The sequence below is a fragment of the Heterodontus francisci genome, chromosome 31 (assembly GCF_036365525.1).
Source record: "Heterodontus francisci isolate sHetFra1 chromosome 31, sHetFra1.hap1, whole genome shotgun sequence".
NCBI lineage: Eukaryota > Metazoa > Chordata > Chondrichthyes > Heterodontiformes > Heterodontidae > Heterodontus > Heterodontus francisci.
In genome coordinates this window covers 35,023,608-35,047,190 of record NC_090401.1, presented here as the reverse complement: position 1 = coordinate 35,047,190, position 23,583 = coordinate 35,023,608, and the positions used below count along the sequence as shown (strand labels likewise).

General features: G+C 41.6%; 2 protein-coding genes across 7 annotated transcripts in view; one reads left to right on the top strand and one right to left on the bottom strand.

Annotated features, from left to right (window-relative positions):
- The first annotated feature begins 1,404 nt into the window (after positions 1–1,404).
- rpl11 (ribosomal protein L11) lies at positions 1,405–21,083 on the top strand. Of its 3 annotated transcripts, none has more exons than XM_068011277.1 (6): positions 1,405–1,495; positions 8,003–8,150; positions 8,244–8,350; positions 10,920–11,008; positions 16,105–16,215; positions 16,338–21,083. In XM_068011277.1, the coding sequence occupies exons 1-6, from the start codon at positions 1,490–1,492 to the stop codon at positions 16,375–16,377; spliced, it is 501 nt and encodes a 166-aa protein (XP_067867378.1). In that variant the 5' UTR covers positions 1,405–1,489; the 3' UTR covers positions 16,378–21,083. The 3 variants fall into 3 exon arrangements, with proteins under 3 accessions (XP_067867378.1, XP_067867376.1, XP_067867377.1); XM_068011275.1 differs by having other exon boundaries at positions 10,920–11,051; positions 16,338–21,081; XM_068011276.1 differs by lacking the exon at positions 1,405–1,495 and adding an exon at positions 1,555–1,879 and having other exon boundaries at positions 10,920–11,051; positions 16,338–21,081.
- Positions 17,857–23,583, bottom strand: part of LOC137347137 (kelch-like protein 31) — a 39,770-nt gene continuing 34,043 nt past the window's right edge. For all 4 annotated transcript variants that reach the window (XM_068011272.1, XM_068011270.1, XM_068011271.1 and 1 more), the window contains one exon: positions 17,857–22,392. In XM_068011272.1, coding sequence (XP_067867373.1) covers positions 21,660–22,392 — 733 coding nt within the window. In that variant the 3' untranslated portion in view covers positions 17,857–21,659. The remainder of the gene's footprint in view (positions 22,393–23,583) is intronic.

The following is a 23,583-nucleotide window of genomic DNA, read 5'->3' as shown; positions in this document are numbered from 1 at the left end:
AGCCTTTGACACAGTTGACCACACCATCCTCCTCCAATACCTCTTCCCTGTTATCCAGCTGGGTAGGACTCCTCACACCTGGTTCCATTCTTACCTATCTAACCGTAGCCAGAGAAACATTTGCAATAGCTTCTCTTCCTGCTCCCGCACCATTACCTCTGGTGTTCCCCATGGATCTGTTCTTGGCCCCCTTCTATTTCTCATCTTCATGCTGCCCCTTGGTGAAATCATCTGAAAGCACAGCATTAGTTTTCACACGTATGCTGATGACACCCAGCTCTACCTCCCCACCACATCTCTCGACTCCTTCACTGTTGCTAAACTAACAGACCATGTATCCAACATCAAGTATTGGATGAGCAGAAACTTCCTCCAATTAAATATTGGGAAGACTGAAGCCATCGTTCTTGGTCCCCACTCCAAACTCTGTTCCCGAGCTACTGACTCTATCCTTCTCCCAGCAACAGGCTCAGATTGAGGCAGTCTGTTCGCAACCTTGGTGTCACATTTGATCTTGAGATGAGCATCTGATCTCATATTTGTGCCATCACTAAAACAACCTATTTCCACCTCTGTAACATCACCTGACTTTGCCCCTGTCTCAGCTCATCTGCTGCTGAAATCTTCAATCATGCCTTCGTTACCTCTAGACTTGACTATTTCAATGCACTCCTGGCTCGTGTCCCACCTCTGTCAACTTGAGGTCATCCAAAACTCTGCTGCCTGTGTCTTAACTCGCACAAAGTCCTGTTCCCCTATCACCCCTGTGCTCACTTAGCTACATTGGCTGCCGGTCAAGGAACATCTTCATTTTAAAATTCTCATCCTTGTTTTAAAATCCCTACATGGCCTCCCTAGCTCTGTAATCTCCTCCAGCCCCACAACCCTTTGCGATATCTGCGCCGGTCTAATTCTGGCTATTTCAGCATCCCCAATTTTAAATGCTCCACTATTGATGGCAACGCCTTCAGTTGCCTAGGGCCTAAGCTCTGGAATACCCTCCCTAAACTGCTTTACCTCACTTGCCTTCGTTAAGACACTCCTTAAAACCTACCTCTTTAACCAAGCTTTTGGTCATCTGACCTAATATCTCCTTTTGTGGCTCGGTGTCATACGTTATTTTATAATACTCCTGTGAAGCGACATGGGGCGTTTTATTACATTAAAGGTGCTATGTAAATATAAGTTGTTGTTGTATCCCCAATCACGCTTTTACTTTTCTTTCAATGTAAGTCCATATCCCATTGGACTTCCAGTCTCATTATTTGCTTTGTGATATCAGTTTTTTTGAGCAAGTTGTTGGTCAGTATTTTCTAGTTAGGTTTCTCACGAATAAAAAAATGACTGTTGAAGATGATGTACTTTTCTGGCATTGGAAAGGTGGCGCTAATGGGGTAACATTGTGCAGCAGGAACCTCTTGCTGATCTTCTGGACGCTTCGCCATTCGGGCCCTGAGTAAATGGTCGCGGCTTTGTCTCCTCCACCAACATGGCGGTAAGGGAAAGGGGTGGCGGTTGTGGAAAACCTGTTAGCTTCATAACTCATGGAGGATCTCGGTTTGAAGCGAACTGTGCTCACGCTGGCTTTTATTTTTAAGCCGAGATGAAAGCTGCTCGACTTGCAGCTTGCGGAGGCCAAGTTAGGCCACAGATACCTCGACATTAGCTCCGTTGCTAGGAGCAACGCTAGTTACTGTTGCTAGTCTGTGTGTTTTCACTAAATAACTTATCTGTTTCAGGCCCTCTGCATTTTAAATTCGGAATGACAGTTTATTTTAATGAAAAAAAGTGGCTTCTTAGTGACTTGTGTATCTTTGCTTTTTGGGAATCCAGCGTTAGTGTGTGTGATGTCTTACTACGTTAAAGGCGCTATATAAATGTAAGTCGCTGTGGACTGGATAAATTGGTTTTACAAATAGGAAATGGATCACTTCTTTTGTGTAACGTCACGCTAGGGTAGGTGTTGGGTAGAGTACTGCAGTTTTGTGCTTGAACCTCAATGTACATGCAGATGATTTGGGGTGTTAGAAACAGTTGTATGATTAGAGGACGCTGAAATGAGAGAGTAATCTTGCCAGTGGCTAGTGTTCACAATTGCAGAAAGATTAGAGAAGCTTAGATTTTATGGTTCAGTAAGTAGGTGGAGTAGGAAGAAATCTAATTTGAGGGATATTAAATATTATAGGACCTCGCCCCAGGTTATTAGTTCAAACTAAGTCAGACTTGAAGGACCTGAGTACATAAATTTAAACTTATGAAGAAGGGTCACTGACCTGAAACGTTAACTCTGCTTCTCTCTCCACAGATGCTGCCAGACCTGCTGAGTGCTTCCAGCATTTCTTGTTTTTGATTTAAACTAATGGTTGATTTATAAAGGGCTTTTGCATTTCTTTGCTTAAATGGGGAGGTGTTGAGTGGCAAAGAAATTAAGGGCATAAATGTTATTGAAATGCAGTTGAATGATAGATGGGTGGGGTTGAGTGCAACAAATATCTGCTTTGATGGGCTGAATGATTGCCTGTTCATGTGGGCATGGATTACAGTTCCTGCTTCAGTGCTACTGTATTGAAACCCTATTGAGCTCTACTAATTCAGTTTGAGAACTAAAATCCTGTTTTTATAAGAATTGGAAGTCGTCTTTATAGAGCAGTGGTCTGTCACTCTTAATATAACTTCCAGTTTCTATAAAAGCTTGAATTCAGTTTATCTGTACAGTAAGCTAATTTCTAACATCTTGTGGTGAGTTGAGAGTTTATTGAAGAAAATTCACGACATAAAATCATGCAGTTTGAGTTGTCAAAATCATTCATCAGTGAAAATGTCTTTCATCAATTTCTGTTGACCACAGATATGTAAAATTATTACTGTGGGAGAAGTGTGACGATTGTATGTTTTTAAAAATCTCATGCATACAGTAGTGTACAGAAGTATAATCTATTAACTGTTACATAGAACATATAACAGTACAGCACAGTACAGGCCTTTCGGCCCACGATGTTGTGCCGACCCTTTAACCTACTCTAAGATCAAACTACTTACATACCCTTCATTCTACTATCATCCATGTACCTATCCAAGAGTCGTTTAAATGTCCCTAATGTATCTGCTTCTACTACCACCGCTGGCAGTGCATTCCACGCACCCACCACTCTCTGTAAAGAACCTACCTCTGACATCTCCCCTAAACCTTCCTCCAATCACCTTAAAATTATGCCCCCTGGTGATAGCCGTTTCTGCCCTGGGAAAAAGTCCCTGGCTATCCACTCTATCTATGCCTCTCATCATCTTGTACACCTCTATCAAGTCACCTCTCATCCTTCTTCGCTCCAATGAGAAAAGTCCTCGCTCCCTCAACCTTTCTTCATAAGGCCCTCCAGTCCAGGCAGCATCCTGGTAAATCTCCTCTGCACCCTCTCTAAAGCTTCCACATCATTCCTATAATGAGGTGACCAGAACTGAACACAATATTCCAAGTGTGGTCTAACCAGGGCTTTATAGAGCTGCAGCATAACCTCGCGGCTCTTAAACTCAATCCCCCTGTTAATGAAAGCCAACACCCCATACGCCTTCTTAACAACCCTATCAACTTGGGTGGCAACTTTGAGGGATCTATGGACGTGGACCCCAAGATCCCTCTGTTCCTCCACACTGCCAAAAATCCTGTCTTTAAGCCTGTATTCTGCATTCAAATTCGACCTTCCAAAATGAATCACTTCACACTTTTCCAGGTTGAACTCCATCTGCCACATCTCAGCCCAGCTCTGCATCCTGTCAATGTCCCGTTGCAACCTACAACAGCCCCCCACACTATCCACAACTCCAGCAACCTTTGTGTCTTCAGCAAACCCAGCCTTCCACTTCCTTATCCAAGTCATTTATAAAAATCACAAAGAGCAGGGGTCCCAGAACAGATCCCTGCGGAACACCACTGGTCACCGAGCTCCAGGCTGAATACTTTCCATCTACTACCACCCTCTGTCTTCTGTGGGCCAGCCAATTCTGTATCCAGACAGCCAAATTTCCCTGTATCCCATGCCTCCTTACTTTCTGAATGAGCCTACCATGGGGAACCTTATCAAACACCTTGCTAAAATCAATATACACCACATCCACTGCTCTTCCTTCATCAGTGTGTTTTGTCACATCCTCAAAGAATTCAATAAGGCTTGTGAGGCATGACCTGCCCCTCACAAAGCCATGCTGACTATCTCTAATCAAACTATGCTTTTCCAAATAATCATAAATCCTGTCTCTCAGAATCCTCTCCAATAATTTGTCCACCACCGACGTAAGACTGACTGGTCTGTAATTTCCGGGGTTATCCCTATTCCCTTTCTTGAACAAGGGAATAACATTTGCCACCCTCCAATCATCTGGTACTACTCCAGTGGACAGTGAGGACGCAAAGATCATCGCCAAAGGCGCGGCAATCTCTTCCCTCGCTTCCCGTAATAACCTTGGGTATATCCCGTCTGGCCCCGGTGACTTATCTATCCTCATGTCTTTCAAAATTTCCAGCACATCCTCCTTCTTAACATCAACCTGTTCGAGCATATCAGCCTGTTCCACGCTGTCCTCACAAACGTCCAGGTCCCTCTCACTAGTGAATACTGAAGCAAAGTATTCATTAAGGACCTCCCCTACCTCCTCCGACTCCAGGCACAAGTTCCCTCCACTATCCCTGATCGGCCCTACCCTCACTCTGGCCATCCTCTTGTTCCTCACATAAGTGTAGAACGCCTTGGGATTTTCCTTAATCCTACCCACCAAGACTTTTTCATGTCCCCTTCTAGCTCTCAGGTCCATTCTTCAGTTTCTTTCTGGCTACCTGTAACCCTCTAGAGCCCTGTCTGATCCTTGCTTCCTCAACCTTAAGTAAGCTTCCTTCTTCCTCTTGACTAGCTGTTCCACATCTCTTGTCATCCAAGGTTCCTTCACCCTACCATCCCTTCCTTGCCTCATCGGGACAAACCTATCCAGCAGTCACAGCAAGTGCTCCCTAAACAACCTGCACATTTCCTGCCTAATAGCATTGTAATTCCCCCTCCCCCAATTAAATATTTTCCCATCCCGTCTGCTCCTATCCCTCTCCATGACTATAGTAAAGATCAGGGAGTTGTGACCACTATCACCGAAATGCTCTCCCACTGAGAGATCTGCCACCTGGCCTGGTTCGTTGCCAAGCACCAAATCCAACTTAGCCTCCCCTCTAGTCGGCCTATCTACATATTGAATCAGGAAACCTTCCTGGACACACCTGACAAAAACTGCTCCATCCAAACTATTTGCACTAAGGAGGTTCCAATCAATATTGGAGAAGTTGAAGTCACCCATGACAACAACCCTGTTACTTCTGCACCTTTCCAAAATCTGCCTCCCAATCTGTTCCTCCGTGTCTCTCTTGCTATTGGGGGGTCTATAGAAAACTCCCAATAAAGTGACTGCTCCTTACCTGTTTCTGACTTCCACCCATACTGACTCAGTAGACAAACCCTCCTCGAGACCTCCCTTTCTGCAGCTGTGATACTATCCCTGATTAGCAATGCCACTCCCCCACCTCTTTTACCTCCCTCCCTATTCCTTTTGAAACATCTAAACCCCGGAACATCCAACATCCATTCCTGCCCCTGTGATATCCAAGTCTCTGTAATGACCACAACATCGTAGCTCCAAGTACTGATCCATGCTCTAAGTTCATCACCCTTATTCCTGACACTTCTTGCGTTAAAATAGACACACTTCAACCCATCATACTGGCTGCAACTTTGCCCTGTCAACTGTCTAACCTTCCTCACAGACTCTCTGCACTCTGTATCTGCCTATTCAACAGCTACCCCATCCACTGATCCGTAGCTCCGGTTCCCATCCCCCTGCCAAACTAGTTTAAACCCTCCCGAAGAGCTCTAGCAAACCTCCCGCCCAGGATATTGGTGCCCCTCCAGTTCAGATGCAACCCGTCCTTCTTGTACAGGTCCCACCTTCCCCAGAAGGTATCCCAATGATCCACATATCTGAAGCCCTCCCTCCTACACCAGCTCTGTAGCCACGTGTTCAGCTGCACTCGCTCTCTGTTTCTAGCCTCACTAGCACGTGGCACAGGTATCAATCCTGAGATTACTACTCTGCTCGTCCTGCCTTTTAGCTTCCAACCTAACTCCCGATATTCGCTTTTCAGGTCCTCATCCCTTTTCCTAGCTATGTCATTGGTACCGATGTGTACCACGACTTCTGGCTGCTCCCCCTCCCCCTTCAGAATCCTGTAGACTCGATCCGAGACATCCCTGATCCTGGCACCCGGGAGGCAACATACCATCCAGGAGTCTCGTTCGCGACCACAGAATCTCCTGTCTGTTCCTCTAACCATTGAATCTCCTCCTATCACTATCGCTCTCCTATTCTCCCCCCTTCCCTTCTGAGCCACAGAGCCAGGCTCAGTGCCAGAGACCTGGCCGCTGTGGCTTTCCCCTGGTAGGTCGTTTTCCCCCCCCCCCCCCCCCCCCCCAACCGTATCCAAAACGGTATACTTATTATTGAGGGGAACGGCCACAGGGGATCCCTGCACTGTGCGCCTATTCCCTTTCCCTCCCCTGACGGTCACCCAGCTACCTTTATCCTGTAACTTAGGTGTCACCACTTCCCTATAACTGCTCTCTATCACCCCCTCAGCCGCCTGAATGATCCGAAGTTCATCCAGCTCCAGCTCCAGTTCCCTAACGCGGTCTGTGAGGAGCTGGAGTTGGGTGCACTTCTCACAGGTGAAGTCAGCAGGGACACAAGTGGTGACCCTTACCTCCCACATCCTGCAAGAGGAGCATGCAGCTGCCCTAGCTTCCATCCCCTCTGCTCTAAATTGACAAAAGAGATTTAAAAAAAAATAAAGGAAAACCTTATCTTACCAAACCCTCCACACAAGAGTCCTTTTTTTTTTGGTTAGAGGAGGAGGATGGGTGGGAGACACTACACGTGTATTGTTTCGGGTTTAGCCACTGCCCAAATATATAAGTTCACTTACCCAGCAGTCCCCGCGTCCGCGTCCGCCGAATCACGAGGTAAGTACTTTATAGCTCAACTTACCTTCCCGGCTGCCCCCTGGCTCGCGCTCTCACTGCTCCCGTTGCTCAAATGGAAGAAAGAAATACCCACCAATCACTTACCAGCTCTCCTGTGATATCACACTTCAATTTTTGCTGGTCAAACAGGTCCACAGAACAGAACAGAGCGCTCTCGCTGCTGCTTCTGGTCTCTGGCTTCGGCTCCATTTATCTTCCGGCTCCTCTCGCCTGTTCCCACTCTCGCTGCCGCTGCTCTCGCTGCTGCTTCTGGTCTCTGGCTTCGGCTCCTTTTATCTCCCGGCTCCTCTCGCCTGTTCCCGCTCTCGCTGCTTTTTCAGCTTTTTTAGACGAGTACTTTGGTTGATTGAAATTGCTACAATAGGTCATCAATACCACCAAAAAAGATGTAATAAATTTGGAATCTGAGTACAGGGCACTAAAATCATGGCTACTAATGTTCTGAAGTCAGGCTGATTCTCTGATTTTGGCAGAATGCTAAGTTATAGATCTAGGAAACTATAGTTGTAGTACTGTTTTGTTAGACGTATTTAGCATTCTAGTACCAGTACGCAACAGAGAAAAAAATCAGTTTGCTCTGTCCATCAATGTCATGCCTGTAATAACCAGTACTTACTCTCTATTATTGAATAATTCAAAATGATAATTCAAGTTTGAGGAAAAAATGCTGTTTATAATTGTACTGTAAGCGTAAAGTGACTGTAGTATGGAGATTTCATATCTACTGTAATGTTTACTGAAATCCAAGTGACAGCACAATTGTAACTTCTTTCTGTGGGAGTGGTATGGGAGGAAAATTGTCCAGCTGGTAATTTTTGCAGGGAGAGGGTGGAGAGAAAAGGGATACCATCGATGCCACAGTGTTCAGCTCTGAACCTTGTACCGTCAGCAAAATGTAATATCTTGGTTTCTAAGATGATCCTTTATTTTAGGATCAGGGGAAGAAAGAAAACCCTATGCGTGAGCTGCGCATCAGAAAGCTCTGTATGAATATATGCGTTGGTGAAAGCGGTGATCGACTTACTCGAGCTGCCAAAGTTCTTGAGCAGCTTACTGGCCAAACTCCTGTCTTCTCCAAAGGTGAGTTTGTATACACTGCTTGAGCTTTATAAAACTTGAGTTAAAATGCTTTTGAATTTGCAGCATTGTCAAATAACATTTGTCCTCCATTAGCTCGCTACACAGTGAGATCTTTTGGTATCAGGAGAAATGAAAAGATTGCTGTTCACTGCACAGTCCGTGGTGCCAAAGCTGAGGAGATCCTGGAAAAAGGCCTTAAAGTAAGTTGGACTACTTTTGTTTCGTAGTAGTTTGTATAAGTAATAAGTTTCCCCCTTTTTTTTTGTAAGGGTGGATGTTTTATTTTTAAAAAGTTGTTTTTCTGCTTTTAACACTCTTCGGCTACATTTTTGTATGCAATTTGAAGTAATGGGTGCGCGGGGAGGCAAGTAAGAGAAGTTGCTCAAATACTTGGAACCATGCTGCTTTCAAATCAACTTCTGGATTGTACATGAATGTTCAAGCCACAACTGTTCCTTCCTGTGGAGATGAGAATGGTTCCTTCTTGAAGCCTCCTCACACTAACCAGCTCAGTGTCTGGTGGGTTTGGATATGAATTCATGATCTACAACAGCTCAGTTGGTAGCACTCCTGCTTCTTGAGTTAGAAGGTTGTGGGTTCAGGTCCCACTCCAGGACTTGAGCAGAAAAGTCGAAGCTGACAGTCCAGTGCTGTATTGAGGGAGCAGCACCCTGTTGGAGATGCCATCTTTTGGATGAGGCATTAAACTGAGTCTCCATCTGTCCTGTCAGGTGGACATAAAAGATCATGTGGGGTCATTTCGAAGAAGAGCAGGGGAGTTATTTCTGGTGTCCTGGCCAATATTTATCCCTAAGTCAACATCAGAAAAGCAGATTTTGTGGTCATTATCACATTGCTGTTTGTGGGAGCTTGCTGTGCAAAAATTGGCTGCCACGTTTCCTACATTACAACAGTGTCTACACTTCCAAAATGCTTCATTGGTTGTGAACCATTTTGGCTCATCCTGTGGCTGCGAAAGGCGCTATAGAAATGCAAGTCTTTTAACTCTATTGATTGGACAGTAAAATTACAACAGCATTAACAATCTATAGCAACTTTCACTAAAGTCATGTGTGGGGAAAATGCATAATGTCACACTCAAGCACGGCGCAATTATGAACTATAAAAATGAACTGATGAATTAACCTCCCAAAATGGACACACTTTTGCTCCAAGACAAAATGAAGTTAAGAGGTCAGGTCACCTCTCCTGTATTGCAAATGTACATAGACTGAACACATTATCATGTCTGGACAAGCCTTGAAGAAGGCATTAGAAATATTAATGGCTACCTTTTTCAGCCAGTTGGACTAACAATGACCTTTGCAGCCATAGTCTCCAGACTCAAACTCAGGATAATAGATGTGACCAAATACCACTTTATCAAGTTGGGCAACATCCAAACACCATTGTCTAACAATGGCCACACATTCAGAGACATTGTATGAAAACACCAGGAGAGAGCAACTTTGGCCATCTGACAGACAACAAGCCTGAGTAGTTTTTTTTTAAAAAAGACACTTTTCTGTGCAGAAAGCAAAGTATTGACAGAAAACCAGCAGCCAGGAGGCTGAGAGAGAAGATGACCCTGCCAAATACTATCTTTAAAAACTACCTAGAGGCAGAGTCGAAAAGGTGACTTTTGAAAACTCCCCATCTGAGAGATTGAAACAGGATCTTCACCGTCAAATAGTAACTGAGATTTAACCAAGGAAGTCTGCAGCAAAGCATTCGTCCACCTGAAACTTTCCAAAGCTTGACTCCGGTGAACCAGGAAAAAAAGAAATCACAGGCCTGCATCGTTTAAATTTTCCTTTCGGGAAAACAAACAAGGTTTCACAATGAACTTTTTAAAAAACACACCTGACTTAAATGCATGCTATCTTTTAATCACTATCTTTTCTTGTGTGTGTGTGTGTGTGTGTGTGTGTGAAGTTGTGAATTTTTGGGTTTTGTTTAAACATTTATCTTTCTTCAAACCTATAAGAAAATCTGTCATTTCAAAATTCTAATAAAAGTGCTGTTTGAGGTCAGTTGAGAGTTGAAATAGGCGAACCATCCTAATCATATCTCACCTGTTTGTAACAATGATTCCTGTAATTTTGTTTTATGTGCAATTACAGTTGAGACATCCCTGTTATACACAGTTGCTGGTGCAGAGATTATTTGATTTGATTTGTGAATATCCAGAAGAGTTATGACTATTCTATGTGTGTGGATTATTGCTCACTTTATATTATGCACATACAGCCTTGTCTAAGTTCCAGCAGTTCATTCACAAGTATGAAGCTGCTCATTATTTGAGCATTGCATGAAAGAGTGGGTCAGAATAATCAGATATACAAATTAGCAAGCCTAAAATTACAGAAGCAAAATACTGTGGATGCTGGGAATCTGAAAGAAGAACAGTTAATGTTGGAAATACTCAGCAGGCCTGCAGCATCTTTGGAGAGAGAAACAAAGAACATTTCAGGTCAATGACCTGTTGTCAGAACATTTTTTAAATTAATTTGTAAATCCATTAACACTGACCTTTGGGGAAGAGTTTTGATGTTTGGTGGGGTTGGCAGAAATGGTTTGAATTAAAATTTTAAGCAGCACTTCAAAGGAGAAAAATAAGATTATTTGTCAAAGTTTTTTTTTTACCACTTCAGGAGGAATTTTATTTCTTAGAATTGACCTTTTGTGATTTATTGAGTATCTGCTGTGAAAGTGAGGCCATGGCTGAAGATCTTTTTAGTAATTTTGTTTTATTCCTTTCATCTACAGGTTCGTGAATATGAACTAAGGAAAAACAACTTCTCGGACACTGGCAACTTTGGTTTTGGTATTCAGGAGCACATTGATTTGGGCATTAAGTATGACCCAAGTATTGGTATCTATGGTTTGGACTTCTATGTGGTATGTGCCATCTGTTACACAGCTGCCTTTTGGGATTAAAGCAGTTGGGAGAATATGCATTTAAATATGCCACTCAAAACCATTTTTTCCCTCATGAGATATTCTTCTGGCCCCAGCTATTTTCTGCATGCATCGATCCCAGACCAAAAACTTCTGTTCCCAGGTGCTGCTGATATAAAGTAAGTTGACTTAAAAAATGCACAAATCAACAAAAAAGAAACAATTTTTTAAATACGTTTCCAGTAGCTGCCATTCTGCACTAGTGTAATAGTTGAGGTATTCAGTTAACCTATCCAAGTTACTTATCTAGGAGTTCTGGTATCCTAGTTCTAGATTAAATTGTGCGTAAGCCCCATATAGTGATGTAGCTATATTCAGTTCAATTTATCTTAACCCTATAAAATTTTTATAATTCTTGGTCACTGATGCTCATGCTCTAATTTTACAAATTGCAAAATGCAGTATAGGTTCTATGTGTAATCTTAGATTCTGAAATGGAATGTTTATACTGGCCATGAACTTGGGTAGTAATTTAGTGTACTGAGATTGTAGCATGGCTGAAGCTTCAAAACTAGAATCCCATTTTGTTCATTCATGATTTATGGCTGTTTGAGCCCCGGAACCATTCTTTATGTTTCACTCCAATCTGATTGTTGGCGGGCCTTTGAAGGTGACGTGACAGCTGATCCAATTCATGTTCTCACTGAACATCCACAAATGTGCACTTTCCAGGAGTAGTCACTAGATAGTGATAGGAAGCAGGTGCATAGGTGCATTGGCTTTTATAAAAAAAATGTCTTCCCCCACCAGCACCTCCCCCCCCCCCCCCCCCCTTTCCCAACTTTCCCTAGCTCAAGGGTATAAAGTACTCCCTATTTCTGCCTTAACTTAACTCAGCATAGACAAAGGATCAATCCTGGACCAGCTTGCCTTGATAGCTTAGGATTCCTGCTGCTGGTTGTTGAGTAGAGTTGAATAGAGCATCTTAGAAGAACAGAATGTACTTGAATGTGATACCTTTGATGATTATTACTTGCTGTCTTTAGTCTCACAAGAAGAATGGCTACTTGGACTTGGTAACAAAGAGTGATTGGCTTCTGTGCAACTGTATCCAAGCAAGGTGTGCATGCCATCGGGGGTGGGAGGAGGGGGGGAGAAAATGTGATGGGCAGGTAATATTTATACAGATGTAATGCATGGTAAGAGATTCTCTTGTATTAATATTTCCTTTTATCTAACCAATAGGTAGTAATATTTAATGGCAGAATGGAAGATACTGTTGTTCATATATATTCAAACTGATTGGAGTTGCCGTGTGCTGCGCCATTGGGTGGTATGATATTGGTTCACACACTCGTGATGATAGGGCTACTCACAACTTTCAAATAGATTGGGCCATAATTTGGTGTACTACGGCATCTAATGGCATCTGCTGTTAGTTAATCATGCTCTGTATGTTTAGGTTTAAAAACTTTTTTAGCGTTGGCAAGTTGCTAAAGTGCAAGCTGGTAACGGCGAGGGAAACAGGGTATCTAGGACATAAGTGAAGAGGGCAAGCAACAGTGTATCTCTTTGACTGTTTCTGGTGGCGCTGCCAACCCTGTGATTGGTTGGCAGCTCTTGTATGCGGTATCCCCGTCCGTATTAAGTCTTTAAAGGGACGGGGATCCTGTCTCCTTAAACTTTGACTCCAAAAGACTAGAGGTTTGCTCCAGGGGTCAGAAGAAATGCGGAGGCAGGGTTCCCCCGTCTTTTTGGCCGGGTGCCCCGCCTCCTGCATAAAGTCCAGACCATAATTTTCCAAGGGGAATTTAGTTTGATCTGCCATCCAAGTACGGCAGCTTCATGCATTTCAATGGTGAGGCAGACAGCAAGATGCCATTTTTGCAAAGCTAACGGTGGAACGGCGCAACTTGGACAGCAACTTTTGGATATTTGTGTTTAATGTCCTCATCTGCCCCTTACCTGAAGTTGCTGTATGATTTATGCATAGAAACCAGTGAATTCCATTAGCCTCACTTATTTTGACAGCAAATTCTGGCTCGTTATTTCAAAGCACTGTGGGCGATGCTTGTCAGAAGATTGTCTTGGGCATTTAAAGGGGGTCCTGTATATCATGGGTCAGAAGTTGTGGGGAGAAAACAATGCCTTTCAAAGTTTTTTTTAAAATTTGGTCTGGAGTATTAGATTTTCAAACCATTATTTCCTGATGGCTTGGTTGTGGTGTAGCACTATAGAGCATTAAGTTCATGATCGTGTTAAGCACACCCTATAAGATAAGAAATCCAGCTTCCCATGTTCAAATTGGATCATTTTGGTCTTTCACAGGTGAATGCTTTAATTACTTATTATGGACAGGACTGGGAAGAATTAAAAAATTTTTTTTACTTTTGGGAAATGATCGAATTCTTCCTTTGTGGGAGAAGGGGGGATTAAAATCGATTGTTTGAGTATTCCTGACATAGGGGGCTGAATTGTACGCCACCCCAGCGGGTTGGATGGTGGCATGGGAGCGGCATAAAATGGAGTGGGAGGCTCCAGGAGGCCTACCTGCCCGCTCCCGCCTTCCAGGCTAGGCGGAAGCAGGTTCGCCACCGACTTTTACGTCAGTGGCGAATTCCCATCCGCCTAAGGTAAAATCCAGCCCACTTTCATCTCACTGGATTAATTAAACACTCTCCAGACTTGATCAGTTTCTAAATGTGTTTTTAAAATCTATTTTCTGTACTATGGTACATTTTTACAGATGGTGGGCTGTTTGATCAGTGGGTCTGTGCAGCTGTGTTTCTGTCACAGCTGACATCCATTTATATGCACTTCAGCATGAATTGTTGGATAGTGATCACGGGCAGGATACTTTGTCCCTACTGATGGCCTGGCCAAGATCAGCTAACTTTGCACAGACCAGAAGGCAAACTTCAAACTTTCTCTGAAAGCTGGGGTAATCTGTTTCCAAGTAACATGCTTTCCTCTCCTAATGATGGAAGAATCAGCACTGAATTCCAACTGGACCCAATATCATTGGAGTGGGCAGACTGTGACTGGTGGTCCAGAGAACCACAATGAAGGCAAAATGTGCTGCAAGTGGTCCTTGGGCCGATTAGAGTACTTGTGAAAGAAAGTAGAAATACTGAAATTACAGCATAGGAAGCCATTCGGTCCCACACACCTGTGCCAGTGCTAGCTCTTCAACTGGAACTATCTACTGTAATCCCATTTCCTTGTCCTTTGTTCTGTTCTATATTTCTTTTCATTTATCCAGTTTTTAAAAATGAATAATAGTCTCTGTCTTGACTCATAAGTCACTCCATGTTCTTCGAGCACAAGGGCTGTCAGAACATGTTTTCTACCACAGTTGATAATCCTGTGTCTAATTTACAGTGGAAACAATATTTTACTATGTACCCCCTTAATCTTAATTTTGAAAACAGCTGTTAAATTGCCCTTAATCCTTTGTGTTCTGATGGAAAAAACTTTGAGTCTTTCTTTGTGACTTTAACCTCTAAGTTCCTGATATTCTCATGAACCTTTGTACCTTTACCATGGATCCTTCCTGTAAATGGTGTTTTCGAACTGCTCTCGGCTTAAGATCTACATATCTGCACTGCTAAACCTCTCTTCTTGCCACTGAACTGACTGTTAACTGTTCTGGCCTCCTGAAATCTTCTGCATTGTTTGATCTATAATGTACACCCAGTACGGAAATTAATTTCAGTATTATGAACACTGGACTTTGTAGCATGGTTATGTTTTTAAAACAGTTATTTTTAACCTCACATCAACATGTGTAAAGACAAGATAGGAATCTTGGTTACCAGGACAACAAGGAGCCCAGATCAAAGACCCTTTGAAAAGCAGAGAATGTAAGGTTATGACGGGCAATGGGTTTCGCTTTCCCAGACACTCAGATCATAAACAAGGAGTCAGTGGCTCTGGAAATGCAAATACGAATTGCAATTGCACACACCTGGAAACAAAGGAAGGCTCAGGTGGGCTCTGCATATGGGGAAAAAACAAATGGCTATTCAGTTTCTGATTCTAGATAAATTTTGCTGACTGAGAAATTTGCAGGCTGTAAGGCAGATAACGACCAGCGGAGGCAGCCTCAAGGCAAAGAGAGAGGGATCACCTGCTCTCAGAAAACTGATGCAGCAAAAGGCTGCAAAGTCTTGAACCTGATATGAAAGTTGTGGTTTGTGCAGAAGGAAAAGACAACAGGGTAACCAGTGATTGCCTTATTCATGGAAGTCCAGATTGAAAGTGCTCTGAAGAAGTGAGAAATGAGGACATTGACTTTGAGAAGTTCTGGGAGATCCAACCCTTTGCAACTGGGAGGAATTTGGGACTTTTGGCTGCAAAAATTTTGCTTCAAGGACAGCTTAATGTATAAATGTGGTATGAGGTTTTCAAGTGTTTTAATAGAAAATACCTTTCTCTGTAATTTAGAATATTAGCTATTTACAAAGTCCTATTTAGTTAATGGTGATTTTTAGTTTAGTTATAATAAAAGTCTTAAAATGTGGAATTTTGTCGTGTAATTCTTTTAAATTGGTCTGCGGAGTTCCGGAGTTCATATCTCATGTTTTAACATTAACGGTCTCACTGAGGTCGTAACATTAGACAAAGTTTGTTTGAGCATCATCAATTAATAACTTTTTTCTGGTGGTTGTAATTATATCTTTAATAGGCCACACTCCCTTGCTTTTTCCCCCCTCTATCTTGAAAATGTTATGAATTGGAATATGTAGTTCCCTTTTCCTTTCTATTATCCTCTCTCCTGTGCTCGCTTTCCCCCCCCCCCCCCCACCACCGTTGAACCATTTTGCTCCTACCGTACTGGCAAAGATTTTACCTCCCTCACTTCACTAGCTTATATCTTCTTTCCCTATTCCCTTTACCATCTGTTGGTTCAGTTAAGTAAAGCCCATCCCATTTGTAGTTGCCTCCCAGTACCATAAAAATTTGAAACAGGTAGTATTGCAGACGAGGACTTGTCTGTTGCCCAACCCCTGCTTTTGTTATGACTCCTTTGTTCCTCTCTCCATTTTTGCAGGTTCTGGGAAGACCAGGCTTCAGCATTGCTGACAAGAAGCGTAAACGTGGTCGTATTGGAGCCAAACACAGGATCAACAAGGAGGAGGCCATGCGCTGGTTCCAGCAGAAGGTAGTTCTGCTTTCATGATGTGACTCATTGATCTGAATGTCTGTACAAATGTAGCTGCAAACTGAAATTTGTTTCAAGACATTTCACTTTCTAATGATTTGTTTTTCTCTTTTTCTTTGCAGTACGATGGTATCATTCTGCCAGGAAAATAAAAATGTTTAAAGCAATCAATAATAAAGGAAAAATCTAATCCACAACCTTATTCGTTTTAGTCTAGTGGTAGTTACCTCATGATTGTATCTTGGATTAGGTCGAAAGACAAGTGTTAAATGTGCTGCTGGTTTACACTACATTCTCTGTTCTGAGAGGTCATTTGACAAAGTAGTTTATGTCCAGTACTGAGTTTACTATATGTTAATGAATGTAGGCCTTTTCGTGATGCCGCCATTTGACTTGTACTCCACCTATCTGTAAACTTAAAAACAGCACTGACGCCATGAATGGAACATGAGCTGATTGGTGTGAGTCACCCATTTACAGACCCTTGTATCGCTTTGTAGCCCTAAAATTTTCCAATTCCTTTCCCCCTTTTTAATATCTTGTATGCTTTTTTGTGTGAGAATCACAAGTGTATGGTTCAACAATAGCAGGTTTTCTTCAGGTATAAGTCTAAATACTGGAGTAAATCTTCTAGTTATGGATTCTCAAGTTTCATCCACCAGGAGCAAGAAATCTTGCGCTTTGCAAGTGTGATTTCCAGATTGTAATTTTGTTGGGGGAAGCTGTGCACCATGAATTCATAATCAGGAAAATTTTTGTGACAACAGGCAGTTCAGCAGTGAAGAGCATTATAGTTCGTGTCCTAGCTTCTTCTCAACTGGAGTCACTAGATAGTTGATTGGGAAGAGATTGTCTCCCCAGTAGTTAGTTGTCGTGCTCCACTCTGATTGCTGTCTTAATTGAAGATATGACAGATGTGCAGCATTTAAGAAGGAACAGAACAAAAGTAAGAAGGAAGGAGAAAAAATCTGGTGAACACCAATGATGCAGACTACCTTGTCAGCCAAGTGTGTGCACCCCAAGGATGGGTGGTTCTGGGAATGAGGGGAGAAGCTGGTTTATGTGTGGGATAGAGACCCTGCATCAGAGCACTGTCTGATTAGGTAGGCTGCACCCTTGATGGTGACCTTTTTTTCCCCCCTCTTCTATCAGGTTCTGAAGCTGCTGGAACTGAGTCTTCGTCAGATTTTTGTGTTTTCATTTCTGTGTCTTGTATATGTCTTTTATTTCTTTGGTTTCTCTCATAATGCCTCCTATTGTCTTACCACTTCTAACCATGTCCTGTCTTCCACTTGAGCACTTTACAGATAATTCTATTTTTCAGGTGTTAGTTTTTTTTTTAAATGAGGGGAAAAATAACATCAATTTCTTGCAGTTTTGACAAAGGGTCCACAACCAAAATGTTAATTATGCTGTCTGTCCACAAATACTCCCTGCTGCTGAGGGTTTCTAGCATTTTCTGTTTTTGTTCAAATAACCATTGATACATCTTTGCATCCACAAATTCAGAGAATTATCTGGAATGCTTTCATTTCAATATGTTGGCTGATTAAACTACTTCAGGGATATGTTATTACAATGTGTACGAAGTGACAAATACAATAAATGCACCATATTTACTATTTATATATTTTTATTCACATAAATAGTAATTCAACTTTTTGTGACAGTGAATATGCAAGGAACCTGACACATTTCTGTAATGGATGAATGCAATTTTCTTTTAAATTCAACAGGCCTTTTTGTTACTTTCTCTATCATTCATAAAATTTCTATTAACTTTAACTACCAGCCTGTACTTGGTGTTACACAAGGAGTGGTATTAACACACATTCGTGCTCTCTCTCGTTCTTGTTCTCTCTCTCTCTGGGCAAGTGGAGTTTAGATAAATGTAAACGTGATTATATTGCATTATTCCATGTAACCTTGGGGAAATCCTGGAAAAAAAACCTAGGATTCTTTTTCAGCAATGTTATCCAATTCTGTTGCACAGAAACCTTGATTCAAGTGTAACCTAGTCATTCTAAAATTGAGAAATCAGTCCTGCTTTGATTCGGGTTCAATCAGGTTATTTTGTGTCTATTGTCCCATATTAGTTACCTGTCACATATGGGTACAATAGCAGTTAATGCCTCTTGTCTCCTGTATGCTTATGGCAGCAATGGTAAATTGCAAATCCATTGTAGCAGGGCAACTAATATGTTTAACAGCAGTCTGAAGCCTTGATACTGAGAATAGTCATTTATCTAGCATCCCAAATGGAAAGTTTACAGCAGTAACTTTTCTTGAATAGATATCATGCATTTTTTTCATACTTTTTTTTGACTGCTTCCTGAAGGTCAGAGCAAAATCTTGAATGGTACTCAGTGTTCAGCTTAGTTTGCAACTGAATGTCATAGGCTGGTGATTTATAGAGGAGCACCCTCCAACATTCTCTGCCACCTGCCACCACATCATTCCCCCCACGCCACTACCCATGTATAACCTTTCTCTAGTTTAATTCCAGAAAAATCTATGTTCTCTGAACTCTTTTCCAGCATATAAATTTGGAAACTGTGTACTTTATCTAAACTTTGCAAAGTTTTGAGAAGTGATTAAGTAAACGAATACAGTTTCAATGATGCATACTAAACTGATAGTGATTAATAACTGTCATTTGCTTTGTTCTCAAAGAATAGCTGATGCAAGATTTGTAACTTTAAAAAAAAAGTGCCAACAGAGTTTCTTTGGAGACCAATAAGCAATCCATCTTTAACTTTTCAGTGACCCTTCCTATTCCCTTACATTAACTTAAACATTTTAACTGCAACATCTTAAAACTGCTCAAGATTCCATTATCTTCACTGTCACCTTGGTAAAGTCTCAGCTTTTCTTAAGACCTATAGAAAAGTTTTTCCACCAGCAGCACAATTTTGACCACCTCCTTGCTGCTTCTGATATCCATTTAGGAAATTATATTTCAGTTAATAATTAAACTTGAAATTGAGTTCTATTCCAAGTGTTGAGTTAAATGATTTCTTTTTGTTTTAAAGTATGCACTGTGCCATCAGTCGTACTTTTTTCAGGTCACGTTTAAGTTATGCTACATTAGAAGACTTTTGTATTTAGATTTTCTCTCCATGCTGTTTATTCCATTAGAAAATTGAAGAGGATCAGTTTTGGCTCAAGCCCTGGCCACTATCGGTATTAACACCCACCTAATTCCAGACAATTGGAGTGATGCCAATGGGACATAGTGACTCTGACCAATTTGTATCCCCTTCCCTATATTGCTGAGTACTCTATCTAATAGTTTAGCTGTGAACCAGTAAATTCACCAAAGCAAGTTTAGGTAACTTTAACTCTAACTCACAGCCTAAAGGATGGTGTTTGCTTACCATGTATTTAAGCAATTACAATGAACTAGCTATTGCTTGGGCTCAATAGTCAAATGCCCCACTGCTCGCACCACAGAACTATCTTGACGTATTTTTCTTGGTGACTTGCCTCAGTCCTGGGTGGGCATATTACAACTGCAAGATTGTTAAAAGTGTAGATTTGCTTCTCCTTCCTCCATCTCCATTCTCGTGCTTTGTTATCTGAACGACTTTTTATACCTTCCTGTTTTGTCCTGTTGCTGCATTTTATTCTAATTCTACTAAGGGACTAAACCTCTCGAGCTTCACCCCAATCCTCATCTCTATGGGATGAACTGTATTTACAAATTTCAAAATATTGCAGCTAATGCAGGTGAAAAGCTATACATTTTTGGTGTTGAATTTTGAAAGCAATTAAAAATTGAACGTTTAGGTCCACAGTCTCCCTCCCACCCTCCCCAGTTTCCATTTTATATATTAAAAAAACTGCAGATGCTGGAAATCTGCAATAAAATGCTGAAAACACTCAGCAGGTCAGGCAGCGTCTGTGGAGAAAGGAAGGTCGGGTTAACATTTAGGGCCTATAACCTCTTCAGTCCTCCCCCAAACTCTTACTTGGTGACTAGTGTCTTATTGGATAAGTTTTAGTTTTTATCAAGTAGACTTCGAATTGGTTTTGAACAACTTGAAACATCAGGTTGTTTTTCACATAAAAAAAATAATTAAGGTAAACCCAAATCCTTAAATTTGGAAATAACATTTTGAAAAGTGAAAATGCAGATGACTACATAGGAATCATTTCAGTTCATATTTGTGCTCTCAAGCTAATTAACTTTACAGAATTTTAATCAGGCTTCAGGGTTTATTTGCAGCATCTTGCTGTTTTCCATAAGCATGAGTTACAATATCCCCTCTGCTGCTACCTAATTTCTGATTTAAAAAAAAAATAACTTTTTTCAATTTATCGTAATTATTTTTAGTACTAGTTCTTTTCATAATCTTAACCTTCCCTTCTGTTATGGTAATCACAACACGGTAATCCGAGAGAATGGTACTTATACCTTCATACAGCCAATACCAAAATGCTGATGCTTTTTGTTTTAATGTTTGCCTTTTTAATCACCTTGGTAAGACTCGAAATTCACTTTGACAAATCTTTTTTGTTAAATTTGTTGAACTTACACTTCATTCTTTGATTGATTAACAAATAAAAATGATCACAGAAGTGGAACCTCCAAAGCCTATTTTTTGTTTGTGACTGCTTTTGATAAGGTTGTCTAAAGCACTGTGTCAAGTGTTTAGCAAACCACTTAAGGTGCTTTAAGATGAGTCACGCACACCATTAATCAACAGAAACAGTTACCTTACCTTTTGCGCACAACGTTCACTCTATCTCAAGAGGTGATACTAAAGGGGAAGAGTGTCAACAAAGGATGTTCCTTTTCTCAATTTCCCGAATTGGAAATGTAATAAAATTGGTAAATGTTTTAAAAGAAGGTCTTCTACATTTTGTTACCTTCTCTTCTCAGGCTGGTCAGTATTGATGCAACTTTACTGATTCTGAATTCTAGAAATATAGCTGATTTCTTCAGAACATATCAATCAGAATAGAATCAAATAATATAGTTGCTAGAAAGTGACTGCCAGGTGGCTGAGTCTTGGAGGACATTGCATCCAGTGAACAATTTCATTTGGTTGGATGAAGATATAAATGTGTCTTGGCTACTTGCACTTATGTTCAAGATGCACAATCTTAATGGATAATATTTGACAAAACTTTTATTGTTTTGAGAAGGAAAAGAAATCTGCATTTCAACACACCAGGTTAGGGTTTTAGGGGGAATTGTAAAAAGATTTGTCAAATACATTTGTAAAGATATACACCTTAAAAATACTATGAGACAGACCACCCACCTCCTGTCTGCTCTATCATGGAACCAATATTGCAAGTTTTGCCAGACATTGCCAGGTGAAATGTTGCAGTAGGTCTTTATGGAGTGAGGAAGGAATGGGGTAGTAATATGAAGGTTTGAATTTCGAGTCTGGCTGTATAAAGAGTTTTTTTTTTAATTTAAAAGAGGCAGCTTATTAGATACTGATTGCTGCAGATGCCACAGAACTAGCTCTGGACTCCCGAAGTTTGTTGTTGGGCAACAGGATGGTGCAGCAAGAGACGCCCACGGTAGCTTCTGGCAGCTCGTCCTCGTCAGTCCATTCATTCAGATCTGGATTGTAGGCCTGGATGCAGCTCTTGTACTTCTTTGCACTTTCGTTCCAACCTCCGATCAGATAGATTCTGTCATTCAGGGTCGTTACACCAGCTGTACTCACACCAATCGATAGAGGGGCCAAGTAGCTCCATTGGCCGTTATAAGCGCTGTAGCGTTCAACTGTTATGACATCAACCCTCTCACCATGTGGCCCAAGTTGACTACCACCCATAACATAGCTATAATCACCAAAGGTGATTGCACAGTGCCAGCCTCTGGGGGTACTCAAACTGGCATAGTCTTTCCATGAGTCTATTGGAGGATCATAGGCGCACACTGTGCGAGAGTAGCCATTGTTGATATAGCCGCCAGTTACCAGGATCTTGCCGTCATTGAGTGCAGAAGCATGGCAGCAGCGTGCGACCTCCATCCGAGCCTTCATCTGCCACTGATTAGTGGAGGGGATGTAACATTCCATGGATGCGAGAGGACCTTCGGAATTCCGACCTCCAACAGCAAAAAGAAGGCCATTGTAAGCGCATATGCTGAAGTGGGTTCGCTTCTGGAGCATGCTGGCCAAATGAAACCAAGTGTTGAAACGAGGGTCATATCTAAAAAAAAACACTTTTTTAAAATATACCTTTCAATTTTGAAAAGACTACATCAAGTAGATAAGCTCATGATTTCATAAGATTTGCCATTTTAGATAAAAATTGCTAGACATAAAAAGGAGGATTCATCTATTTTGCCTTCTACCATCCTGGTAGTCACCTCATCAGTTAGTCCCAGGCATGACACTAGCAGAAGATGTGATTATGTACAGCTTGTGTTTGTGTTTTTGAGAGTCCCTGATTTGAGACTGGGGGTTTCTAGGTTCTGGGAGTCAAACCCAGGTTGTCCTGTGACTGAGAGCAAACAAGCAGTTTTCTTTTTACCAAGGACGTGACTGGTGGTTTTAATTTCAGTTTGTCAAGAAAACTCTTATAGAGTGTTAAACAGCTAAATGCTGTGTGTGTGTTTTGTAAAAAGACTTTTGGGGAGTTGTGAAGAATTCTGCAGTGGATGGAAAATCAGCCAGATTGTTTTAAAGAGACAGGCTGAGAGCTGCAGGTTTCTGGGCATCTAGAAAATCAGACTACAAAGCAACTGGTTGAAGAAGTTTGACTGCCAGCAGAGAAACCTGGACTGAGGGCTGACTATTGGTGAATGACTTATGGCAGCTGTCTTCAGTGACTGAAAAGTTGTTAGTGATACCATGCCATCAGGACAGCAGTGAGCAAGACCGAGGTTGTTCAAGAGGCACCAAGACCGAACCATTAAAGGGAAGATTGCATCGCTCGCTATTGATGGGACTTCACTGCTTCCATATCTGCATCCTGGAGGACAGAACCTGAGGAAGATTCTGATTTTGTTGTACTGTGGGACTGTACAGCGCCGCCTTGCTGATAAGACTATTCTGAGGAGCTGTAAGGACCATCTTTATTGCATCCGCTAATTAACGTGTAACCTTTAAGATATACATATATCGATCGTGATTTCGCTGTAGTTCATGTTTATGTTGGTTTGAGTGTTAAAGTAAAATTTATAAAAGTGAAATCTTGTCTGTTTGACCCCAATTTAGGAAACAAAAACCAGTCAGTGGATTTGATCTTTTTGATTTGTTAATGGTCTCCACAGTGATCATAAATATGAGAGATTTTTCTATGGCACACTTAATTACCACTCTAATTTACCAAATCTTTCCTACATTACAAGAGAGATGACACATCACAAAAGTGCTTCATTGGCTGTAAAGCACAATG

Excerpts from the sequence above, each read along its gene's own strand:
- rpl11 (XM_068011275.1), top strand. Across the intron at positions 8,151-8,243 it reads AACTCCTGTCTTCTCCAAAG|CTCGCTACACAGTGAGATCT; the intron begins GTGAGTTTGTAT and ends GTCCTCCATTAG. Across the intron at positions 16,216-16,337 it reads TGCGCTGGTTCCAGCAGAAG|TACGATGGTATCATTCTGCC; the intron begins GTAGTTCTGCTT and ends TTTTCTTTGCAG.